We start from the raw sequence: 27,375 nt of genomic DNA, 5'->3' as shown, positions 1-27,375 counted from the left end.
TGCTGATAGGTATTGAAAAATAGTATAGGGGCTGGGAATGTGGCTTAGTGGTAGAGTGCTTGCCTACCATGCATGAAGCCCTGGGTTTGAGTCTCAGTAACATATAAACAGATAAAGCCGGAAGTGGTGCTGTGACTCAAGAGGCAGAGTGCTAGCCTTAAGCAAAAGAAGCTCAGGGACAATGCCCAGGCCCTGAGTTCAAGCCTCAGGATTGGCAAAAAAAAAATAAAAAGTATAGAAAACTCATCATTGGATTTAGCACAGTGGCAGCTACCAGTGACCTTGAAAGAAAAGTTTTAGTAAAATTGGATGTGTGTGTGTGTGTGAAAATTGGTAACTAACTTCTAGATACTTCATCAATGGTTTTGCTACATAGCCGTGAGTATTTCTGTTCTTTCAGTGAAATAATAATGAACACAATGAAGTGGTTATATTCTAGGAACTTGATGTTTAATTAAGAGCTACTTACATAGGGATTATGTGGTACCTGCTTTCACAGAAATGCTAACACAGCACATTGTTAAGAACCATTGATGCTTTTTCCTGTTTTGTACTTTGTGTTATTTTGAACTATCGATTTGAAAACTATTTGGTATATTTTGATCCATTGTAATCCTTTTCTTTGTTATTCAAATGCTACTTCTTGGACCAGTGAGAACTTCAAGTCAGCATCTATATCATTTGACATAGACTTCATGGTCTTTCATAGTTTTCTTGGTTTCTGATATGCACAGAATCCAGACCCATCTTATCCATATCCAGTCCTGAGACGGGATATTCATTTCACCAAGGTGCCTTGGTTTTGTCCAAAGACAACTGTTACTCAGAACCAATGTTTGGGGAAATTGGGATATATCTTATGATCATGTTCCTCTTTCAGCTTAGGCCTCTTTAGTGGACAGATGTAAGAAGCGCTTATTTCAAAGAGAAAAAAAATACAAGGTGAGTTCTCATTCATATTTTCAAGTCAACTATAGGACTAGGGAGTTTTTACTCAGATTATCTGACTTAGTATCTGTACACTCTCTTTCACTAAAAACATCTTGTAATACATTAGTGAACTGAGTAACTAAATTGGAAGGTGAGGCTATAAAAGGCCCTTCTTTTCACAGACCACTTTGGAGCTTGAATGATGTAAAGAACTGAGGGGACTGACACTGAATAAGAACTTTAAATGATAGAATCCCACAAGTTTAGGTTAGTATAAGATTTGTTTATGAGATTTTGGTACAAAGATGTTCTTACATAGGTATAATTCTAAAAATTCACAGATTGCTTCAAAATGAAGGGCCACAATTCTAATGAATGGAGTGGAGGAGACACTTATTTAGCTATTAGGAGATTTTTAAAAAATTATTTATATATTTTATTAATATTAGGAGATATTTTGTCATTTATATACTTTATTATTTATATATTTGGAAAATTTCAAGAGGTATATTTATTTTAGAAAATTCCCCTCAAAAACATGCTTCAACCTGTTAGAAAGGATGGCTACTTACTTAGGAAAAGTAAAAAGCTTTATTTTCTGATCCAGGGCTAGGTTTTAAAAATGTGTTGTGGAGTTGGGGGTATATGGTCTCAATGTGTGTGTGTGTGTGTGTGAGAGAGAGGGGGGGGGAGAAAGAGAAAGAGAAAAAAAGAGAAAAAGAAAGAGAGAGACCTGGTTGTAAGTGGAGCTTAATAACTGCACAAGGTCAGATTATTCCTCTCTCATACGGACAGAGGGACAAATTTCACACTCATTTCTGAGCTCTATTTTCACATTATATATTCATCAGTAATCTTGAAAAAAAAAGGAAAACATGTAATATCCTGACTTTGGGTTTTCTTTTTATGATACTGGCTTCCCTAGCTTTAAGAATTATTAAAAAAAGATGTTGCATTATCAATTAATGCTATATTTTATACTAATGTGTATGCTTGTATGCAAAGTAACTATATAAATCAGCACATGGGGTTTTAATGCTTCCTCTTATTTGGGGCAATTTCTTGGGAAATACAATATTTGGAAAGATACACTTGAAATTCTTCTAACTGATTCGGGGTTATATGTACATAATTTTGTGGAAGTGCTTTCTGTGAAGTGCTGGATTTGGGGGGTGAGTATTTTATATTGACATAAAAGGACTATTGCTTGCATTGCCTCTAAAGAGTCATTTGTGGTGGAGGGGGCTTATTGTGACACACTGAGGTAGGTTTTTTGAATGACATTGTAACTCTGTGCTATGTATACTCTGTCCTCTTTTCTGGGAGAACTTCTCTGTTCATGTCCTCCTCGCTGGTAACTTGCTGTAGACTTCAGCTTAAATATCATCTGTTCTGGGAAACTTTTCACAAGGGACTGATATCTAGTTGCTTCTGCACTTCTCCAATCAGAGTTCTTGCCAAACTCTGCCTTGAGTGATCGGCTTTTGGTCTGCTGATAGGAATAAGTGAACACAGTCCTTCCATTCTAGAATGATAACTTAGCTTTCCTCATAGTATTTTGTTGTTGGTGGTGGTAGTGGTGTTTGTGGGTGGAGCTTGAACTCTGGGCCTGAGTACTGTCACTGAGTGATTTTGCTCAAGGCTAGTGCTCTACCACTTTGGGCTACAGGTCCACTGCCAGTTTTCTGGTAGTTAATTGAAGATAAGAATCACACAGACTTTCCTGTCTGGACTGGCTTTGAGCTGTGATCCTCAGATCTCAGCCTCTTGAGTAGCTAGGATTATAGGTATGAGCCACCAGTGCCCAGATCCTTATAATATTTTTGTATGTCCTGATAAGGTGGTTCCTCACATAATGAACTATAACAACCACTAGAACTGTGGTATTCTAATTCACCAACTTCCACTTTTCCTTGATAGTTACACATTTACCATAAATTATGTCATTTATGCCGTCTGTATTTCCTTCAAATATTTAATGAATCAGTTCTTCAGGAATTAATGCCTGTACGCAGTAAAAGAACACACTATTTTTTTAAACAATTTAAATTTTATTGGTTTTGTTTACATAATAAGAAATCAGCAACTTCAGTGGTTGCCACTTTTTAAGTGACCACAGGAAAAAAAGCAAAATATAGAACTATTTTACATGTTTATGTTACAATTTTATAAAATTAGCTACAGTTTACTCATGTTTTGTTATCACTGGTGTTTTTTTGGCCATATATGCAAGTTGTTAATACTGAAAGGTGGTTGAACACATACCCATTAACAAATAAAGGAGAGAAAAGGTTAAAATCACTTAGGATTGTACATTAGGATTTTACTTAACATTCTTGTTAGTATTGCTTTGTCAGTTACTATAGTAAACTCTTCTTGGTATTAGAAAATACAAAGTTAGATAGTAGCACCTTTCATTTTGGTTTTAATTATGCAAAGAAAGCATTTGCATTTCTTGCCCCTATTTATATGTTAAAGTTTTGAACCAAATATTTTCCACATTTTATGTGTATATTATACAAAATAATGAGTTTCCTGTTGATATTTTCCTATATGCATATAAAGTACTTTGATCAGAAGAAGTGCATTAATACTGTGTGCATGCAGGTTAAAAAAACTGGCAAGATGATTACAGCTCTCTATGCTGAATGGGGAAGGAAAGGGTATTAGGATGTAAATGAGAAGGTTATTAGGACATAAAAACTTAGGACATAGTAATAAAATTGATCTAAACCTCAACAGGAATAAAAAAAATATATGCACCTGCTGCGAAAACATTAGTGACCTAAAGTTAATTTCAGATTGAATATCTGAAAAGTCTTTTACGCTGACAAGGTTTGAAAAAAAAATAGGAAGAACTTAGGAAACAAGAACTGTGAGTGACTTGTGAACAGAATCCATGGGGCATGGGGATTAATTATTGTCCTTTCTTTGTGACACGGTTGCATTTTGGTTTATTGTATATGGTCTCACAAGGTTTGGCAGAAAATAGCATTCCTAGCTGATTTCCAACATGTGGTCTGGCTTACTAAAAGGAAAAAGAAGGGGTGGGGGGGGTAGATTCAATTCGGTTATATTTTAAGACAGAGTTGAAACTCTTGGGCCCCTTTTGTTCCTGAAGTCACTCTGAGAACACTGCCCTGGGTTTTGCTGGAACAGAATCAGGACCTTTTGCATGGATGTGACAGGCAATGACGAACACCAGGCTAAGAATGGGAATATGTCCCCATGGATTTCCTCCAACCCCACCTCATTTCCTCTCTCTTCCGTTTCTGTGGTGCATACTTTCACACACTTCTCATCTGGACTTAACCTAAGGCACTTTGTGGAGAAGCTTAAAAAATTAGGCAAAAATGCACAAAGTAAAGTAATCTTTTTTTTCCCCCCCTAAAGGGTTCCACTAAAGCAATTTGTCCTTGAATTGATAGAAAAGCACTATATCCAGAACCTCTCTATTGCTTATGTACAAATATAATGTAAAAATTAGTAATCAACCTTATAGGTAGTTGCTAAATTGACTAATTTGTGTGATTGTAAAAGAGAGAATTTTAACTGCAATATGCTAGAGACCACTTTGCCCACAGCATGGCTCTGCTGCACATGGACACTGAACCAGACAATTCACATTCTGTCCATTATTGGGTCACTGGCATCTCTCTGTCCTAAAAATATGAACGCTGGGGCCTGCCCTTTGTTTTTATCATCTCCATGTAGTGTAGGTGACTATGTATTTACAGACAATACCGAACAAATAGAACTTAAACTACAGCAATGAAGGAATTGTTTAATAATACTGAAAAATACTGTAGGTAGTTGGAAGATCTCAAAAGAGTATGTTGTGTTAGCAACTGCAATCCATCTTTCTCTTTGAGACCTGTGATCCGAGCTAATGTAGAGTATGATGATTTTCCAAGGCAACCTTGATCTCTTAGACACTTCCTTCCCTATCATAAATGTTTCTAATGTTCCCTAAATCCACCAGCTAACCAGCTTTCACTTTTTGCATCCAATTACAGTCAGACCAAGGGTGTGACATTCTTTTCTTTTTTTCAAAGTTGTTTAATTAAAGAAAAACTGCAACTGAGGAATCAAAACTTCATTTAAAAATTTAGCTTCACCATGACTCATCTTCCTTTGTCCCGATTCATATAATTTAACAATGAACCTCATTTAAGATAAAGTGGCAGATGAATACACTGGAAGCTACTAAAAGCTATGCTGGAGTGCTAAGTATAATGGAAAACGTTAAGTGCGTTCCCCATGAAGCTTCTCAGTTCTCATGGCCTTTCCACTTTCCTTCTTGTGTTGTAAAGAGCTCATTAGGTGTCAAAGCAATCTCCCTTACATTGTCACATGGATTTGTGTGAACATACAGCTTTGTGTTTTGTTTTGGAAATGGATTTGTCCCATTTTAATGACTTCTGTCCAAAATAAAGAGAATGAGATTAAGATTCCCTCTCTCAAGATGAGCTGTACTTATTACTAGAACGGAAGTTGTCATATCCGTGATCATGAGCTTTGAACTTTAAGCAGGACTGCTTTTCCTCCAAGGACTGTTTTTCTTCAAATGACTGGCACCAGCAGCACAAGCATGACTGTACAAAACAAAGTAATGTGTCACATGCTGACATTTGTCACACTGTTACCCTTCCTCCTGCTCTTGGAGCTCTGGCTTTCATGCAGAATTGGAAGTTCTGGGGCCCTTTCTTCTCCAGGCTCTCTAGTTTTTCCCCTTAAAAAGACTTTTTTTCACTAAAAAAATACCAAAAGAGAAAATATCTATATAATTAAAATTAATCACCAAGAAGACACTACTCTTCTTGGTATTAACTCTTGGTGATTTGGTTGCTCTTATGATGTGATAAATGTAGAATGTAAAACTTTCTTCCTTGGAAACAGAAATATAATCTCATGCATGACTGTATTTGTCCATGTATATATAATTTATTTCAATGGGATACTGTATAACTTGTTTTACCTTATGTGATAGTAAGTATCTTTTAATCATAGTATTATAATAGCCCTTTTCAATATGCACAAAAGGAATATAGAACATTTAAGAGTATGCATTCAATTTTTCCTTTAAAAGTTTTTTTAAAAAAAATCCCAAAATTTGTTCATCATCTGTTTTATGAAAAACTATGTGTGAGAAAATAGGTCTGTTGTTTTCAGTTTTTAAAATAAGAGAGTTGATCTTATAAGTGTTCTTTACCTCCCTAAAAGAATGAGTTGTCATTACCTGACTTTTGAAATGGTAACCCTCTGTACAATACCTTAATAATAACAAAAGTATATTTAAAAAAAATCTGACTTATGGCCAGGTATTGGTAAATACCCTTGTAATCCTAGCTATGCAGGAGGCTGAAATCTGAGGATTGTGGTTCAAAGCCAACCTGAGGAAGAAAGCCTGTGAAACTTTTATCTTGAATTAACCACTAAAAAAGCTAGAAATAGAGCTGTGGCTCAAGTGGCAGAATTCTATGCATGAGCAAAAAAAGCTCAGGGACAGTGCCCAGGCCCTGAATTCAAGCCCCAGGACTGGTACAAATCAATCAATCAATCAATAAATTAATTCATTAAAAATGGGAGTTATGAATGAGCAAAGAATTTTATAGACTGTTGTAGTGTAACTAGGAAAGCAAATCTTTGTATTTTCAATGATAAAAGATTAGAGACAATGACTCATTCGATGTAAGGAGAAAGTATAGTTTATTTTGAATTGGATTGTTAAACAAAATAATGAATGTATAAATGGAAGTTAAAGTGTAGAGCTGAATGAGTACTAATTAAACATCTTACACATGGAACAGCAGCTCTGCTGTACATAGAAAGTGGAAAAGAAGAGGTAGAACCTGATTGTAAATTTTAATTTGATTTGCTATGTCTTTTTGTTTCCTACTGCTACCCCCAACTTCTGCCCAAGTGGTGGGGACAAAGCCCAGGGCCTTGTGCAAATGCTATACACTGAGCTAACTAGCTCCAGTCCTTCGATGTATTGTTCTTTTAGTTTGTGTGAAAAAGGGAGTCACATTTCTGATACAAATTGTGACTGAATAGTCCCACATCTGCCAAGTACAGAGGAACAATGCCTTTAATCATGTTTACAGTTTTTACCTTATTTGTGTGATACTTGTCACAATGCTTTCTTTTATTTTTCAGTACTGAGACTTGAATTCAGAACTTGTGCAAGCCTTTCCCAGTCCTGTTGCTTTTAGTTTGTTTTTCAGATAGGTTCTGGCACTTTTTCCTTGGCTAGTTTTGATTCTCCTCCCTCTGCCTTCTAAGGAACTAAAATTATAGGCATGCTCCTGAGTAATTTTATGAGTACAACTGATTGGCAAAAGCTGTAGGGAGTGTCTGGCTAGCACTGATAGACAAATATCATCCGTAATGATTTTTAAGCAGAAGTCATACTTTAAAATAAGCATCCATGATATAGTACAAAAGAACACTAAGCAATTATCTGAATCTCTCCAGCTAGAAACACTAATAATTTTCAAGGGTTAAATTTTACATCATACTACAAAAAAACTTCTGTTTTAGAATAGTCTCTTACCTTAAAACAGTTTTTGAACCTTTTGCTCACCAAGTACAGAGCAATTGGATTAATGCAGGAATTCAAGGAGGCCATATTGATGCCAATATAATCCAATACCAACAAAAAGCTGCCGAAACCAAAATGAACAAATAAATAGCCAACAAAAACAAAGTATCTGTCAAAAAATAATCCACATTGAGTGGAATATTGCACATTTTTGTAGTTTTGTGAAGACAAGAATTAGCCAGTGATTCTGAGGTTTTTTTTAATTTGCTTTTAGTGATGACCTCTGTGTCTGTTTGTCTCTAGCATTCTGTCTCTGTCTTCTCCACTGCCTTCCCCCATCCCCTCCTACCTTGTAAAGTAAAATTTCATTTGGAACTATTAAGGCTGGATGAAAAGAAAGGATTGACAAGTGCCAGGGAGAATCAGATCTGATATGGTCAATCTTGCCACTCCCCCATCGATGTGACAACTCTGCCTCCCTGTTCCCAGAGTTCTCGTAGGCCCCTTATTTCTCCTATGACACAGGAGTGAAAAGCAAAACTGGAAGTCTTAATTGCTCCCAAAGATTAGAAAAGTGGCACTCTCTCTCTGCCCATGAAAAGGATCGATGGAAACACTTCTGAATGGCACCTAATTACAGGATGATTTCTGTTATGCCTTTCTTACCTTAGAAGTTCACATCTGTTGGGATCACTCTGATCATAAAGTGTGAGCTTCAAAATCCTGCTCAGATGAAGGGGAAGCCAACAGAGAGCAAATACCAGGACGAGGCAAAACACTGTTTTGGCCACTTCCCGCCTCTGAAATAAAACCACAACCATACCCTTAAAAGTGATTTCTTCATATTCAAAAGTTATTTCCAAACAGAATACTTAGTATGATTTACAAAATCCAGAGACATTTGAAAAGACTCAGGATGCTCAGCTTTCAAGTGAAGAGTGAATGTTAACTAGAACTAAAATGACTAGAGTCATCTCTTAAAAGTGACAGTTCTCTTTAGAACTTTTTAGAATGTATAGAATATCTCTAATTAGACAAACCAGAAGTAAGAAAATGGAAATATGCTTTGGTGTATGATTTAGCTTTGATTTCATCATAATTTTTCTCAGTATTGCAATTACAGCCTTGAGCTGCTCATCTCGCATCTTCTTACCTGCTTTAAGTGATCATTTAAGGCAATTTGCATGCCACTTTTCTTTCTCAACATTTCACATGTCATCAGGGTATAAAAAAATGCAGTGATGGCCAATGGCAAGCAGAAATAGAAACTGAATAGCCACCAATCTTTAGCTTTCTTGTAAAACTAGGGAGAAGAGAGAATTTCGTGGTTAATACTTAAATTATATATATATATATATATATATATTAATGATTTTCTGGTATTTGGAATTGAACTCAGGTCCTTTTACCTGCTAGCCAAATATTCTCCCACTTGAATCATGCTGTACTAAATGTTAAACTTTAGAAAAAATATTCATCAAGGATTAATTTGCTTCTAATATGAATTTATTTTATAAATATTATATAGAACTTTTCAGCCTACATCTGCTGAACAAATAATTAAAGAGATGCATTAAATGAAACTTTCCAAAACATGTTTCAGTTATCTGGGAAAGTATAGCAACTATGTCCAATATATTGGGTAAAATTTAGTATTTCCACTTCACATAAGCAGGCTATCATTAGAGGATTATTTGTGCTTAATATCTTACCTGAAAATGTAAAGATATTCTAATACTTAGGTGAAATTTTCACTTTTTATTAAATGTGTTTAATGGTCAGTTACAAAAAGGTATATTAACAATTAAGATCAGTGTTATCTAAATCTAAGTCAATTAAAAACTATCAAATATTCATGAGCCATTGTCTTTTCTCTTATTCTTTTTCTATTCTTCCACTTTTTTCTAAAAGGGTTGTTTAATCTGTATCTGTGCCTATGTGGCATACCCTGTCTTTTTACTAGTAAGGCAACAATATCATTTTCAAGTTCATGCTAATCTCCTTCATTATGTTCTTACTTCCTGGGATATACTCAATTCACAAAGTTTTATACAGTCATCTTATAAATAATGGAAAATAGAAATTAATCCTTGGTAATAGTTAGACCAACCCCTTTTGCATTAACGTCTTTCCACCTATTCTGTTGAAAATATCTTTTTATATTTAATGTTTTTGTTTGGAGTCTAATATCATTGTTTCTTTCTTATTTCCTAATCAAATAATTCTTTTTTTCCTTGTGCTGGTCCTGGGGCTTGAATTTGGGTTGAGTGCTGTCCCTGAGCTTTTCTGCTCAAGGTCAGTTCTGTACTACTTAAGCAAAGCTCCACTTTTGGCTTTTTTGGTAGTTAATTAGAGGTAAAAATCTCACAGACTTTCCTGCCTGGGCTGGCTTCAAACCATGATCCTCATATCTCTGCCTTCTGAGTGGTTAGGATTATAGGCATGAGCCACTGGCACCTTGCTCAACCATTATTTAATAAATGGCCAAGATTTTTTTTTTAATGCCAAGGCAGTTTTCCTTTTGCCATCAGAGCAATAGATGGTCCAGCTTGTCATGCAGAATCCATGCATACCAGGTAACTTCTATATAAACACTGGCTTTGAATCATCCTTGCCTTTTGTGACTTTTGAGCTTACACAGATTGTAGAACAGTAAAAAGTTCTGAATGGTCTTTGAGTACAAAAATTATAATTTTTACATCAGTTCTCATGTGAACTTGGTTTATCTTTGTTCATAAGATCCAGGGTTCTCAGGGAACCCTCTGGATTCTTGCAAGTTGGGTCATTAGTCATGGTTAGGAATCTATTCTCTTAATTTCTGCCAGTGATAAACTCATAAACTAACAGCTTCCTAAGGGAGAGGGACTAGAAAAAAGTAGCTAATGTTCAGGAAGAAATATCAGCAAAAGAAAGAAAACAAAAGGAAAATTCACCTGCATGAAGGCTGTTTGCTGTACAGGATGCAACATACAAATATGTAGATGTCTTCCTTGGTAGTCCATGGAAATCATGTCAAAAGCTATAGCTTCAGGGACAGCCAGAACTATGGAGGCCACCCAAATTAAAGCAATTTCTACTGCTGTCCATTTTGGAACACCAATTCCTTTAATGCGACTCCACGACGCAACGGCTCGATATCTGAAGATGAAAATAGAACTGTTTTCCAAGCTGGGAGAGCTTGGTTTTATTGAATTTACGTAGTTTATTTCTTAAACAAATAGTAGCAACAGCAGTATCTTGCTTAGGATCTTTTGTGACTAAAAAAAAACTCTCACCTGTCAATACTTAGAGCACATAGACTCAGCACAGTGATTCCCACAGAGGCCTTCTGTATGAAAGGCACCAGCTTACACATCTCAACTCCAAATGGCCAGTCCTTTGCAAGGAGCTGCATAGAGGACACATGAAACTCTGTTAGAGAGCCTTACAAAGGCCCCCTCTGAATGGCATTACTACAATAACACATTACTTACAGAGTAATTAATATGTATGGTTCTTACTCTCGTAGACAACTCCTTTGTAAAGCACCAGTGTTTAATATGTACAACGAGAGAAAAGATTGGGAATAATAAAGACATGGCTAGTTATTGAGAATTCATCATGCTGTATAATAAGCGTAGTTGGGATTCCTCTGGGCACAGTGGGAAGCTATACACTATCATACAGACTCAAAGCTCAGGTTAAGGACAAACCAAAGTGTAGACTAGTTTAAAATAGATGATAAATATTTCTTAGTGGAAAAGACTAGAGTATTCCTATGGAACAGTACTTATTATACTTAATATAAGAACAACTTATTCTTTGGTGTAACCAATTTCTTTAATTGGATAGTAACTCAGAGTAATCACATTGCTCTCTGAGCACATTAGTACCTTCCTGCTACACTGTGGCTGACTCTAGCTCTTTCTCTATCTTGGAAGGTTCTTTAATAAAAAAAAAATCTTGGCTAAGTCTCTTACTTCTTTCTGGTTGCTCAAGTCTCTTTCTAATATAACCTACTTTGACCACGCTGTTAAATACAGTAGTAATGGTCAGATCTTTCCATTTCCCTGATCTTATCCCACTTTGTCTTTTATCTGTTCTAGTTCTGGGACTTGAACTCAGGACCTAGATGCTGTCCTTGAGCTTTCTTGCTCATGGCTAGTACCATACCACTTGAGCAATTGCTCTATTTCTAGCTTTTTGGTGATTAGAGATGAATCTTATGGACTTTCCTGTCCAGGTTGACTTTGAATGTTGATCCTCAGATCTCATTCTCTTGAGTGGCTAGTATTACAGACATGAAATACTAGTGCCCAGACTCACTTCTGTTTTTTCAATAGCAATTGCCACTTCCTATTGCATAGAACACTTACTTGGTTGCTTGTTTTTTACTGTCTCCCTTCTTAGACAGAATATCAATTCTTCAATTGCCTAGGATAATGTCTGACACAAAGTAAATAAAAGCTTAAGAAACATATATGCTATCTATCTATATATCAGTAAATACAATGAACCTATTCTTGATATTAAATATATGTGATTTCTCTTTATCTGAATACAGACTAATGACACTACCCATCATTAAATGTGGTTATTTTCTTTTCTTTGGACAAATTGTCACTAATGAATTGTGGTAGATGAACCACTCTAAGTAAACATATGGATGTAATGCTCTTGAGGTTTTAAGCACAAAGAAAATTATTTTAAGTCTTTGGGTTGAAAAATTATTTTAGAAATACCTTCCAAAGTGAAAACTATTTTGAAACATAATTGGGCATGTCTGACCTTTATCTAGGCTAACATATGTGCCTCATTATGAATAGAATTTCATTTCTAAACTAAATGTGACAAATATACACAGATATATACACAGATATATGGAACCAATGCTGGAAGACTTAAGATATATGTGTTTAAGGTAGAGCTCTGACCTACAGAGCAAGGTAAAGTTAACAGAGCAGTAAAGAGACAGCTCTAACCAAAGTCATTAGTTTCGTGAAGAGAATGAGGAGTGATGGATCTGGAATAATTAATCCCCATTTGAAAGGAGCATCTGCCAAGAAACATCATGCTAGGAACCCCATATATATACACACACATATATATGTATGTATGTATGTGTATGCATACATATGTATATATGTCTCTTGAATTTTCATAAGGGACCAGAGGTAGAATTTTTATATGACATCTGACAATTTATAAAAGCTACTGGCTAATTCATATTTTAAAAAGATAATTACATACTGTTGTATTAACCAATCTTGTGACTTCTGGATTAATCAATTGAATTAAACCCTTAACTCTCATTTGTTAGTTGATTCAGTAAGTATTGAGTATTCAAAATTGCCAAGAACTGTTTTGTATACAGGATGCATGAAAAACAACTATTGAACATGTAAACCATCCTGCTCTTGTGGATCGTAGAGTCTGGTTAGGGAGACATAAAAAGCTACCAATATTAGATACGTTGCCAAATAGAAACAATCCTCTCAAGATGGTGATGGTAGGATTTGGTGCTTTCTTTCTTTCTTTTTTTTTTTAAAGATTAAGTAGTTGTGCAAAGAGATTACAAGAGGTGCTTTCTTGATAGATTTCTCAACAAGATTCCTTGGAAGATATAAAAACTTAACTAAAACAAAGGATTATACCATACAAAGAGAATCTGCAAAGTGCTAGGTATCAACTCAAGCCTGATGAACTGCAGAGACAGCAAGAAGGCTTCAAGGCTAGAACTTAGTAGCCTAGCCAAGTAGAGAGGAGATGGAGTTGTAGATGTAATGTGAATGCTTTTTTTTTTTTTTTTTTTTTAAGGAAAATTTACTGCAGAGTTTGAGTGGGAAAAGGGCATGATATTGTTTATCATTGTTAAAAATGTCATTCTGGATGCTCAGTTTAGAATAGAATATGTGGTCAAGACGTAAGCACTGGAAAGAACTGGTTGTAGGCTAGGACCATGTGATGCCCTTGTAACTGAGCCTTCATGGGTAAATTAATGAAATGTTTTTCTTGTAAGAAGTCTGTCCCAGTGTCCCTCCCTAGTTCAAGCTATAAAACCAAGACAGAGCACATTCTTTCTTTTCTCTGGTCAAGCTGACCAGATGGTGAACATGTTCTCTCCCTTCCATTCCTATGATTGTAACTATTGTAGCTCTCATTCAAACCTTGCCTTTGGTTGCAGAGAAATGAAATAAAGATATCACAAGATGATTTATAGGGTGAACATCACTTAGTGGCCTAGCAGATGCCACCTGTGTCAAAAATCTCCAAATCTTGACTTTTATTAACTCGTGAAAGTACTAGTTGGCCTCTGGGCTCCCCTTTCTGTGAACTTTTCCCGTATATAACCCACAACCATGCTTGCTGGGGAAGGTGGATTTGAGGCCTTGATTCTCTCATTTCCATAGATACCTTTCTCTACTTTCAGCATTAATGTTTGGTATTTTGTTCATATCACGCATCCAAGTTTTGGGATTTGGTAGCCAGGATTGCCTAGGATGGATTTGCATCTTGGACAAGTTGACTACTTTCAGAGTCACTAATATTTGTCCTATTTGTCTTGGAACATCTTCTCTGAGGATATAATTAAAAAATGCTTTGAAAGAAATAATTTCTAATTATGCATCTATTCAAAGTGATAAAGGATTACTTTTATGGTGAAAATAACTCAAAAACCATATTGCCTTAGGCATCACCTGGAAATTATATGTTTCATGGAGAACACAATCTGCCAGAAAGGCAGAGCAATGGATGACACTTCTAAAGAACTTTGATAGAAATCAGTTTGACATGGAATAAGGGGGTTACTTTTTCTTTGCTTTGGGTAAGAAGGGAATGGAGGAACAGGCTCCAATTCCATCCATATGGATTAACCTATGGAGATCATTCCAGGTATCTCCCACCAGAGGGAGACCTGACTGTAGAAAGAGAAATCTGTTACTAGTTGCTTGGAAATGAGGTTCCCCCTTCCTCCCCCCCTCCCCCTGTTCCCAAATATCATATAGTTCCCACAAACATTCCTCTTTATCACTTTAAGGCTAGAGACTGAGTCTTTATATTCTGGAAAAAAACAAAACAAAGCAAAACAAGGGACTGAGGAGTAACTTGGTATAAAGTGGAGCAGACCTTGTAATCTGGATACCCACTGGGCTGTTAATCTTTCAGGGATTAATGCTTGAATATATCACACCCAAGTCAAGCTTGACCTGCTAGAGTCTGACTCCAAAGCAACCAAAGAAATTGGTGGACAACCAGTATGATCACAACTTAAATTACTCTTCAAAGAAGCTGCTTCTAAAGATCAATAGCTAAGACTATATGTGATTTCAGTTGCATCGTTATTAACACAGTTATTCATCCCTAGCTACATTTTTGTCATTTCCCTGAAAACTAACCACTATAATTCCATTTAAATTATATCTTTCTTGATTCTTGTATTTGTATAGAAAGACAATTGTATGACCCAGATTTCCCTGGCTAGAGCAGAAAAGCACTGATAATAGGCTTTGTCATCCAAAACCCCTTATGGTAGATGATCATACCAATCCCTTGGTTTTACCAGTAACTAACTCTTTTAGGATTCCTGTACAATATAATAAAAAACTCTCTAGAGTAAATACTGAATAAGGGTAATCATCTTAGAGCTCATGTACACCCACACCTAGAGAGAACTTGTCTACTGGTTATTTGTCCACACTTCTTTAAGTCTTCCACAGAGAAGCTTGATCTTTGTCCCATACCCTATGGTCATGAATTGTCCTGAGCTTGATATCAATATAATCACAGTCATCTAGTTATTTGATGATAATTTTCTACTAAATTCTGCGTAAGGAAAGCCACTTTGAGGGCCTCCCAGGACAACTTTGATGAAGAAATAGCCATACCCTTTCCTTTTGGTCAGTGTATGGAGGGGTCAATATTTGGGACATTCAGAGTTTACACTCCTCCTAGTATAAATCTTTAAAGGTCTTTGCAATCAACAAACCTGAAAAATAAAACATCAAGTAAAATGTCAAACCACAATGGTTACAGATTCCAGGTTTGGTACAGTCCAGGAAACTGAGACCCAAGGTACAGAGCTCAATTTAAATAATTTATTAAGCATCCGATGTGTTCTGGTTAGATACTTGTTTGTTTACGGGAGCTTTGAAGGAATTTCACAGACAAGTAAACATCTGGTTATCTGGAGAATAGAGAGGACTTGTCTACTGGTTATCTGTCCAAACTTCTTTCCAGCCACCACCAGTTCCAAGAAACAAAGCACTTGATCAGTTCTCTAAAAGTGTTCTCAAGAACTGAGAGGTGGGGCTGGGAAGGTGGCTCAGTGGTAGAGTGCTTGCCTTGCATGCATGAGGCCCTGGGTTCGATTCCCTCAGCACCACATAAGCAAAAAGAAAAAAGCTGGAAGTGGCGCTGTGGCTCAAGTGGTAGAGCGCTAGCCTTGAGCTGAAGAGCTGAGGGACAGTGCCAGGCCCAGAGTTCAGGCCCCACAACCAGACCCCCCCCCCCAAAAAAAAGAACTGAGAGGTGGCACATGCCTGTACTCTCCACTAAGATATATGATATAAGATTGATGAGCTATAAATGTTTACCCAGGAATCAGAGAGATGGTTTTTGGTATAGATTCAACAGACTCTTCTTGCCCCAGGTGAGGTAAGGACTCTATGAGCTAAGGAATCCATCACTTTAGAGATGATAGTATCTTTAGCCAACACAGCTGCCTTTTGCTGGTTATTTTGCAGTAGTTTCTGGGCATTTCTGCCTGTGTTACTTTGAGCTTGTCTGTTCTATTTCCTAAGTTGTTAGGATTGCAGATGTGAGCCACTGACATCCTATCTATCCTTCCTTTCTCCCTCCTTCCCATCCTTCATCCCTCCCTCCCTCCCTCCCTCCCTTTCTTCCTTCTTCCTTCCTTCCTTTCTTTCCTCCTTCCTTCCTTTCTTTCCTCCTTCCTTCCTTTCATCCTCTCTCCTTCCCTCTCTCCCTTCCTTCCTTCTTTCATTTATCTAACTATCCATTCACTTATTTTTCTATTGGTTCTGTTTCTGCAGAGAAACTCAGATCAACATACCTAGCAATTTTTTATCCATATAATGTCCAAACATTGGCATATTTTTGAAAAATATTTTTGTCTCAAAGTATTTCCAAATAGATACAGCTGGTAGATGGAGGGGTAGCGGTCTGGCCAATGAAAATGAACCCAGCACTGAACTCAGGCACAGTTTTGTGGTTGTTATTGCTTTTGGCTCAACCTAAAAATTGGATCATTGCTCTTCATACCACCAGGAGGCCTGTAGCCCAACCTCTGACCCATGCAATCAGAGAAGATAGGGCAACATAAACTAAAACTTGTGACAATCTTCTTAAGTTCAACAGAGATAGTAGGGAACCTAATCATAACTGAGGGATTACAACTTCTGGAAAGACAAGGGACTGAAGAAGAGAGAATATTGACCTTCATCAGCTTTCAGTATCTTCAGCTTTCCATTCAAAACTGGATGCTGCTGGCTCTGAGAGACTGGAGAAGATGTGGGAAGAGTATGTTTTGTGGCCTCCATAGTTTTCTACTGAGAAAGCTAACTGTTGCAGGCTCTTCTGTGTCCCTCGTCTAAAAAGCTCAACCTCTGCCTTGCTCTGGCTAGATGATCTTTGGAGACAGAAACTATTTCTGCTACTGAAGATCATCGCTGTCCTTCACAGCCTCTGGCAGCACAGATGTGGGACAAGTTAGTGCCTGGAGCTTGTTTAAAATGCAGACATCAAATTCTTGTCTAATAGTAAACAATGTCTTGGATGTAGGAAAGCAGTAACGTTCTATTAGGAAATCACTCTACACCAAGAAGCTGTCTTTAATAGTTGGTGATTAAAAAAAAATTCTATGACCTTTGGAAATTTATTCTTTTACCTGACTGGCAAAAATACCCATATCTAGCACCTCAGACTTCCAATCCAACAAGCTATCTTTCCCCTCAACAGAATCAAAGAAATCACTTTTGTTAAGAAGAAACTAATTTAACTTAAAATCCAGCAATAGCACATTTTTTTTGGGGGGGGGTCCGGTCGTGGGGCTTGAACTCTGGGCTTGGGTGCTGTCCCTCAGCTCTTAATCTCAAGGCTAGCGCTCTACCAGTTGAGCCACAGCACCACTTTTGGCCTTTTTTTCTTTTTGCTGAGGAATTTTTCTTGGTGCTGAGGAATTGAACCCAGGGCCTCATGCATGCAAGGCAAGTGCTCTACCACTGAGCCACCTTCCCAGCCCACACATTTCTTATTCTCTGTTTTTATTCTTTTCCTTTGGATGTTACTCTATCAATTAGATAAATGAAGGAAATGGTCTGGATACTGAAGACAAATCAAACATATCAGAAAGGTCAGCATGTAGTGTACTTAGCATGTGCAAGGCTCTGAAGTCAATCTCTAGAACCCACAAAAGATAAAAATGTGAAAAAAAGTTAAATCTCTGATCACAAAAAAAGTTGTTAGACTTCTGCATCAACCTAGTAGCCTTCCACATGAATTAAATTCCCTGGTCTTGTTTAAAATTAAGTCTGAATATATATCACCTAATATTTACCAAAGGTAAGGTAGTAACGAAATAAGACACGTGGTTTACAGATCACGTGTCTTATTTCATGGAATAGCCATTGATGGAGTTAGGTCCTACAGACATTTTGGTGTTCACTCAACAAATGAAGGCTTCTGTTTGTTTTGGCTGATTTCTACTGGAGATGTATATTACTTCTGTAGCATATTTCTTTTGTATGGTAAAAACTAACCAACACTAGACTGAAAGAAGACATGACCATACTGATGATAAGGCTATTCTAGAAAAGCTACAATTTCATAAGATGAAAGAAAAAAGGAAAGTGGACCTCATTAAGTTACTTTTATATTAAATTGTAAAATTATTTTTATATTTTTTAAAAAGTTCTATAAGTTAAATAGCATGAATAGGAAATATTCTTTCTTTAAGGTATTAGGAAAACGTAAAACCTCTCCTACTGGGAGATTTACATTTTCATTTTTCTTTTTAATTAAAAATCACATTCTTGAGAAATTAAATGCGGGAGGAGGAATAACCTGTTAATTCCCAGCTAATGCCAAAAGGAACCAAACCCCATAAAGTCAGGAAATGCCAAAGTTAATCATCTTGCACTAGTAAGTAAATGTCTATTTGCCTCATTAACCACACATGCCAACCATTACATGCGATTTTCTTTTTTTTTTTTTTTCATTTTCAAAGTTAAGATTATACACTGAGCTTTAACTGTTTACTTGTTTTTAAAATATTTTACATTTAGAATGCCTAACACATGTGGTATACTGGGTCAATCATTAGACACTTGTTAAGTAAAAATGGATAAATAAGGAATTGCCTGTGATCATGTGAAAGGAAGAAAAACTATATTAAAACAACATAGTAAGGAAGATGCTCTGCTCCATCTCATGATAAATTGTAAGCATTTCTTTCAAATGTGGCAACACAGAAGTGTTTTTACAGTAAGAATCAAAGTAGCAAAATAATGGAGTGGATGTGTCCACAACTTCGTGAAAGGATATGCTTTGTTTTTATCTTGGTTACCTGTAGCAGATAAGTTTTTTTTTCTGTGTTTAAACTAGCGTTTTAATAAGATAGGACATCCTCATTGCCACCACTTATCCACCAGTTTCCTTTGCATTCTATGTGGGAATAAATAAGGAAAGTCCTTATAGAATGCAAAGGAAGCTGGTGGATAGGTGCTTACATAGTACCCACGATTGAAGGACAAATATAAATGACAAGTTCTACTATGCACTAGTCAAAATGCACTTAGCTGCTTAAAGATGAGATTATAAGGGGTACAAATATGTGGGTCAGAAATAATGCCAGTGCGGAAGTGGTGCTGTGGCTCAATTGGTAGAGCGCTAGGCTTGAGTTGAAGAGCTGAGGGACAGCGCCCAGGCCCAGAGTTCAGGCCCCACGACCGACACAAAAAAAAAAAGAAAAGAAGAAAGAAACAATGCCACTGCTTCTTCCAGAAGCCCTGTTAGGTAGGTCACGGTGTTCACAGTGACTCTCGGAGTTGTATAAAATAGAGGCCCCAGGAACCATATCGTGTACACATATTGTGTGTGCCATATCGTGTATTACACCTGTAATCCTAGCTACTCAGAAAGCTCAGATTTGAGGTTCTTGATTTGAAGCCATCCTGGGTAGGAGAGTTTGTGAGATCTCCAACTAACCACCAGAAAACTGGAAGTAGAGCCGTGGCTCAAAGTGGTAGAGTGCTAGCCTTGGGTGAAAGAGCTCAGAGACAGCCACCAAGCCTGAGTTCAAGCCCCAGGACCAGCAACAACAAAAGAAGCAGTTGCCAAGAGTCAGTGCCTTGCTTATACCTGTAATTCTAGCTACTGGGAAGCCTGTCCAGCCTGGCAGAAAAGTTCTTGTGACTCTCTTTTCTCCAATTAATCACCAAAAGCTTGGAAGTAGGGCTATGCCTCAAGTGGTAGAGCACCAGCCTTGAGTGAAAAAAAACTAAGGGATAGTTCCCAAGCCCTGAATTCAAGCCCAAGTACATGTGCCCTTGTGTGCGTGTGCGTGTGCACACACACACACACACACACACACACACACACACATAGCATTCTACTAGCCTAGGAAGATTCTCATTAAACTTCCTGAAATTGTGCTGAAGATCAGTTTTCTGAAGATCAGTTAAAATTCTTAAGACAAAATCTCTAGGAAAACTAGAGATAGAAAAGTTTTTTAAATCATTTCCTAGGAGACATTGTACTTCATCTCAAGTATATTTCCCTGAAAGCATCACATTGAAATTTATTTCCAAGTCTGCCAGAGATCAGTAAAGAAATGGATAACTATTCTCGTATGATGAGAAATAAACTTAAAAATGTTGCAACAGTTTTTGCTTGTAAAGTTTCATGGACACCTATTTTGAAATGATCCAACTAAGAGGACCTAAAGCCATGAGGTTCATTTATCTGAATCTTCTAAGATCTTGTGAATGTAGAAGAGATGGGAAAACAGCAGCCCTGGGATCTTGGGCTCAGAACACACTAGAAAGAACTCACTGCTTACACCTCATTCTATCAGTGTAATATCTCATAGAATGCTGAGAAGCAACTGTTGAAAGACATCTGATGTCTATGGAATCTAATATTTAATATAGTTGAGGAGTCAGTGTATGGTGTAAGCATCCTGAGGTTGGTCTTCCTTCTTTCTGGAAACTACAATAAAACTGAAACAGAGAAGAGAAGGGATACAGGTAGAAGATAAGAATATGATTTAGAACCTCTTGGATGCAGAATTGTGTGAGAAATGTTTCGATCAATGTTGCTAATAAGCTTCTGACTCAGAATGGTTTTATCTCCACCTCCCTCATACTCCCTATTCATCTTCTTCTTTTCTAACCAATACATTTTGATTATTTTCTTATTCTTTTATATTTTTATCAGAGGGTCTGTGGAAAAGGAGAGGGAGAAGGAAGGGAAAGAGAGAGAGAGTAATAATTTTAAAATAAAAACACTGGGAATAAAAGAAGTCTAAAATTAGATAAGTTTTGGCCACTGTATACCCATATACCACACTGAGCTATCTGTTTCTCAAACATAACCAACCTCTATTTGACTTTGCAAAGCTCTGAAAGAGACTTTCACATCATAAATTATATTGCAAATCTTATTTCAGCCCAGGCTTTCTGTCAACACCGTTTAAAGTACTTAATCATTTATTAGCATTTGACCTGTTTCTCTAAAAATAATCAACTATAGCATATCAACCACACAAAGCTAACCTTATATGGCTGGATGTGTTTGTGAAATGGAGACTATGGCTCCCTTGGCCTTGAGACAAAGGATCGTGGCCATGTTGTACAACTACAGAAATAACTTCAGTCTTAAACAACTCTCTTTAAATGAACAGAGAGAAATGTAAAGCCTTTGGAAAATAAGCCTTACAATATTGAAAGAAACATTACCTTGACAGTTTTAGAGGCTTGGATTTATGGAATGACCAAGTGTCAGGGCAAAGGTAAACAGAGTCAACTAGAGAACCTTTCAGTGCATAAGGCCTGGTATTTGCCAACCATTATGTCACAGGAATCTATAGCCAACTTGTGAAGCAATCTATTGGGGATGCAAAGTCTTGAGTGTCTGGGTTCTTTGAATTCAACTGTGGATTTGGTTATTTGACCAACACCTTCAAACAGATAGGATCACCAAGCTGTCTTCTTATTCAGCTGAACATTTATAAAATATGTGTATAAAAGTCCATTGATCTCATGTCTTACCTAAGACAGCATCTTTTATCTGCAAGTACTGGTTAGTATGTTGAAGGCACTATGCTAGATGTATGCTGAGTGACCCCAATCACTCTGAGCTGACAGTCTTACTCTTTGTTAGCACTTGTTCAAAGATAATAGCTTATATGTGCTTACCTTGTGCTCTTTCAAATGTTTTTGCTTTATAAATGGATCTCAAAGGTATTGCTGACTCCATTGTTGGTATAAAATGCTTCTACTACTAACAGTATTAAGGCTGGGCATCACTGGCTCACACCTGTAAACCTAGCTATTCAGGAGGCTGAGATTTTAGGATTGCTGTCCAAAGCCAGCTTGGGCAAGAAAGCCTGTGAGAGTCTTAGCTCCAATTAACAACCAAAAAAGCAAGAAGTGGAGCTGTTGCTCAAGAGGTAGAGCATTAAGCCTGGAGCACAACAGCTCAGGTAGAATTCAAGCCCTAGAATTGGCAAAGGAAAAAAAAGTATTAATAAGTTGGTACCTTCATTGGTTTCATTATTACAAGTACAGTTGACTGATAGGAAAACTGTAACTTCAAAAATTAAATTTAAAAGTGTGTCATCAGTTTTTAAATTCAGTGACAAAATTAGTTCATTGGACAAAAACCCGTTAGGTACTAACAGGTACTAACCAGTAATGCTAGCGAGAAAGGTGAGGTGGTTCAGAAAGATAATTCTGATTGTCACAAGCAGAAGGCGTCTGATTCTTTGCAAACGTCCTTTGTTCAAAACTCATTTGGTGGCTCAGTGAAGCAAGTCCACATTTTGACATGCCAGCATTTCAGTGCCTCTGCCCACCCCATCTTGACTAGTTAAACGTTAAAGATCAGCAATTCTGTCAGCACTTGGAAGGCAGCCTCCTTGCCTACCAAGTCTTAACGGCAAACCATCTCAAAGCATGTCTGGGTGACCTGGCTCATTTTGACCTCTCCACCACCACTGAACACCTGACAACAGTTGGATCCTTATCAAACTGGTTAATACGGTTCTTGGTAATGTGCTTTATCCATCTACATGCAGATGGTTTTCTCAAATATCTCTTTGTGGTGCATTTATATGGATAATTGAATCACTATAATTTTCAAATATTGCTTTATGGGTAAGCACATTGAATTTGAAAAATGTATTTTATCTATTATAATAATATAATTTTATATAATATACAATATTATATAATATGATTTTATATACTATACATATAATATATAATGTAATATATAATATATATTATGGTTTCATGATAGATATGAATGCCAACTTAGATGGTACTCCTCTTATGTAAATTACCACCTAGCTGGGATCACAAACAGCTTAATGGTTGATGTGGGATCTTACTAACGTTTTACCTGGTCTAGCCTCAAACCATGATCCTCCTGATCTCTGCCTTCCTAATAGTTGAGATTACAGCTATGTGGCCTCCACACAGCTTTGATATCTGTACTACCACCAATTAGTAGTGAGGTACCAGCTTCTCACTATGCAACCCTATACACTGTAGCATGTGCAGAAATGGCCTAGTAAGTGGCATGTAAGTAAAGAAAAAATTCACTTTAACTTCAGATATTTAAACAGATTTTTGGATCATGTGAACATTGGGCCTGGATAACTCAGACATATTCATTAGAGAAATATTAGTATTTATAAGTGGATATTGAAAAGTTATATAAAATAGTAATGAGGACTAAGAGTATGATAATTTTGAAGTACAAAATAGCAAAGTCTATCAAAATTACAAATGCATACACTGGTTGACTTAGTAAGTATTCTAGTTTGAGAAATTTTCCCTCTAGTCATAGTTATAACATGTGTGTCAACCTGAGCATACAAAATGTTATTTGTAGCCATGTCTATAACAACATTCCAAACATAAATTGCCATTCTTATTCAAATATAAGCACATACATATTTGAATGGCATTTTCTTGTTTATTATTTACCTATCTACTTGTGTATTTATTAATTCACATAATGTTCAATATTTTATAAATGTATACATTCCTCTGTAATTTTAAATATTCACTATGGATATGGTTGAATTTTTCCTTTCCATCAATTTTATATATATATATATATATATATATATATATATATATATATATATATATGTATATTACTGAATGGGGCCTCTTGAGCAACACCTCTAGTCCTCCATCTGTTTTATCTTGTTCAATATAGGCACAGCATATATGTGCTGAGGGAAGAGTGTGCTTACACCTGAGTATTTGAAGTGTTGTCTGTATTAGGTCTATATTAGTGTTGTCTAAAATTAGGGCCCACTCTTGGCAGTGGGACCTAATTTTATGAGATGAATTTGTTTCTAAGCAGTATATATGATAAGACAGCTATATTTGTAATGATTCTTTGGTATAATGTATCTATTCAAGATAGGTTGAACAGAATGGATGGTTTCAAGAGAAAGGATATAACTTTTCAGGGAAATACTAAAGGGTCTGAAATGAAAGAAATTGTATATGCTTAACCAGATATTCCTGGGTTTATCATAAAGTACTCATTTGACCACACAAAAAATGTGATAGTTCTGGAAGATCTAATTGACATCTGGTCGACAGACAGCACAACACCATTAGTTGAATGTCCTCACTTTACCCTTCCACAAAGGACTTTAGCCGGTGGCTGCTTCCACAAGATCTCCCATGTCTTCCCTAAACAGAATTTGCTTGGAATTGTGTGCAAACCCACCAAAAAACTAGGTGATACATTTCTTTTGGGGGCTAGGGGGTCTTGTCTCATTTTTCTTTTAATTTCTATCAACACTTTTATACTTGAGAATTTCTCAGATCAGATGTATTGAATTGACACTCCTCTGTCAAAAATGCCATGGTAGATCTTAATCTGGGATACCATAAGAAATAAACTGGCCACTCAGCACCCTACTAGGGGTTTGACTGCACTTAAGGGGCTCATTTGCAGCCCACATTCCCCTAAGCAAATCTGTGGAGTTCATTAGAAATACATGTTACCCGAAGTTTTAGAAATTATTACACATCCTCAACTGATTACCCATTTCTGGGAGTAGTATTTCCCTTCAAAGTCTGTATCTTAATCTGAGTCTCATCTGTAAGCCTGAGAAATGTCTGGAATTCCCTTAAACGGTAGCTGTTGGGATTAGGATTTCCAGAGATTCGGGGAGGGACACATAGATCCTCCCCACCTTTCCAACCCTACTGCCCACTTGCCCTTGTACAAAGGTCAGGGCTGACCTTAGGTGCATTCTTATTTCCTAACACTTGTGTGTTTGTATGTGACTTTCTATTGTTGCTGATGGTGGAGAAACAGTTTTAAATAGTTGTATCACTTTTTATTTCCAGTTCTTTTACTCAGGCTGTTTTTCTTCATACGACAAATTCCCAGAAGGTAGACACTAGTAGCCTTATTGGAGAGGTGGGGAAACTGGGGCTCAAGAAGTATTGGATTAGAACCCAGAGCTCCAAAGCAACCTGGAGTAAACTATGAATGTTAAGTCCTGCCTTTGATACCTATGCAAATCACACAGTACTGTTCATGGCTGAAAGTATTACAGGCTGTGACAGGTTCTTGGTTCTTTTCATAAAATAATCAATGATGAGCAACTATAGGGTTTGTACTTGAAATGTGACAGCTTTGGACCTGAGCTCCACCTCTACTTCTGATATTCATTGTGAGATCATGAGCATTTTATTAGTATGTTGTAAAATGGGGTTGCTGGAAAGAAGAAAAGGAAAGAAGACATCTAACCTAGGGCCTGGACCATTGCAGACATGCAATGAAGAGTAGGGAACAACATTTTTGCCGGCAAACTGTATTGTATCACTAGTCTGAGGGCCTTTTTCTTCCAGACCATTTATTTTTTAAAAATGTATTCCCATGGCCTACTTTGAGAGGCCACCCAGACAGTGCTTTCTGGAGTATTAACATCACCAGGTATCCTAAGATACCGATGTTAATTTAAAGAAATATGGAATAGACTTGCACTCCTAACATTTGCAGCAATAGCAATGCTGGTGAGCCATGGCCCACACTTTTGAAGCAAGAAGATGTACCCAGACAGCAGGACATCAAGACCAGGGATGCCTTGGTCTTAATTACACAGAGCAGATGTTTTATACACAAATTGCTATGATCCTGCCCGGAATGTCTAATTCAGCAGGTGTCGGGTGGCTCAGAAAGATCTTGGTTTAAAAACAAAAAAAAGCTCCCAGTGATTGTGAGGCTGCTAGTCAGAGTACTACACTTGTCCTGATTGGCAGAAGGCTGTTAAAGTGAACAATCAGAAGAGAATTGTCATTAGTTCCAATAGGCAATGGCTTTTGGGAAATCATTTTTAGGGAGCACCCTATAAAAGCTGTCTCCCCTCACACGTCTAGCCGGCCCCTTCCCTAAGCCCGCCAGGATGTCAGAACATTACCTTATAGACATTGATGGGGATGTCAATGATGATGTGTAGCAGGTCCCCCAGCGCCAGGCTGGCGATCAGAATATTGGGGCCATTCCTCATGCACTTGTTCTTATAGATGATTCTCAACAGCGTGGAGTTTCCAATGATACCCAGCACGAATACGAGGCAGGACACAACGGTGTTGATGTATTTGAAAGTCTCCTTGATCTCGATGTTTCCTTGGCATGGGGGAGGGGGCTGGGACCGCGGCGGCGGGGCTGCAGCCACGGCCCCTCCTTTAGTCACCTCTGCAGGTGTTGGTGACCAAGACAGACTGGAGTTCGAATCTTGTATCCAGGAGGTCTTCGTGGGTGGCATCATGATCTCTTCGGTCCCCTGAAATGAGCTGGTGGCTCCGGCAGGCGGGAGTCCACTCTCTTCTCCCCAGACCCCCACCAGGCCACAGGCAAGAACCAACGCCATCAGGGCGCGTCTGCCCGGGCTTGGCGGCGGCTGCATGCCCATGCTTGCTGCTTGCACTGAGCTTCGGTGTGGCCGCTGCTGCGCTGTTGACAGTCTGGAGACCCGGCTGGGGAAGGCAGACCAGACCCGGCTCTCGGGACCCCAGCCACGCCCCTGCCAGGCACCGGACACTACTCCGCGCCCGGCCACGCCTCTGCGAGCGCCGCTGCGCTGCCGCCGCCGCCGCTGCGCGCAAAAGTAACTCAAGTTTGCGCGCCAATGGGGAAACTTGGGCAGGCGTCAGCCGCCGCCGCCGGTGCGCCGCGCTCCTCCCGCACCCCCTCCGCAGTGCTTCTCTTCCCTTAGGTCCGTTCTGGGGGTGGGGGTGGGGGGTGGATTACTTGCCTAGGGCTGAGAGTTCTAGAAGGGATGTCTGTCCAAGCAAAGCTCCTCTGAGCACTTCTCTAAGCCAGGAGAGAGACGAATGAGTTTCAGTTCAAAGTTTTGGGGATCGGGGGAATGAAGTTATTTCTCTCCTAGACACTCAACCTCTGAACCCAAGACTGCTCCCGCTGGATGGAAGCCGCTTCCCTCCGTCCAGCTGCGGAGTGGTTCCCCCCCCCCCCCCCCCCCTCCACCGCCCCTCCACGCTGCGCGCTCCGGGAGCGCACTGGAGACAGCATTAACCTCAGCCTGGAAGCTTCTGTCCTGATTCCTAGTGGTTTCCAAGCCTCACGAGCCTCTCCTTCACCCCGATCGCATTTTCATAAGCCTTTACTTATAGTTTAAC

The 27,375-nt window shown here is 38.0% G+C and overlaps 1 protein-coding gene across 1 annotated transcript; it reads right to left on the bottom strand.

The window, feature by feature from the left end:
- Nucleotides 1-2,993: 2,993 nt before the first annotated feature.
- On the bottom strand, nucleotides 2,994-26,706 carry Ednrb (endothelin receptor type B). Its single transcript, XM_042685671.1, has 7 exons — nucleotides 26,154-26,706; nucleotides 10,750-10,862; nucleotides 10,408-10,612; nucleotides 8,628-8,777; nucleotides 8,141-8,274; nucleotides 7,487-7,595; nucleotides 2,994-5,525 (listed from the first exon to the last, which is right to left on the bottom strand). The coding sequence occupies exons 1-7, from the start codon at nucleotides 26,646-26,648 to the stop codon at nucleotides 5,391-5,393; spliced, it is 1,341 nt and encodes a 446-aa protein (XP_042541605.1). The 5' UTR covers nucleotides 26,649-26,706; the 3' UTR covers nucleotides 2,994-5,390.
- Nucleotides 26,707-27,375: the final 669 nt, after the last annotated feature.

The sequence above is a fragment of the Dipodomys spectabilis genome, unplaced genomic scaffold (assembly GCF_019054845.1).
Source record: "Dipodomys spectabilis isolate Male_0828 unplaced genomic scaffold, ASM1905484v1 ptg000095l, whole genome shotgun sequence".
Lineage (NCBI taxonomy): Eukaryota > Metazoa > Chordata > Mammalia > Rodentia > Heteromyidae > Dipodomys > Dipodomys spectabilis.
This window is presented reverse-complemented; position numbering and strand designations above follow the sequence as displayed.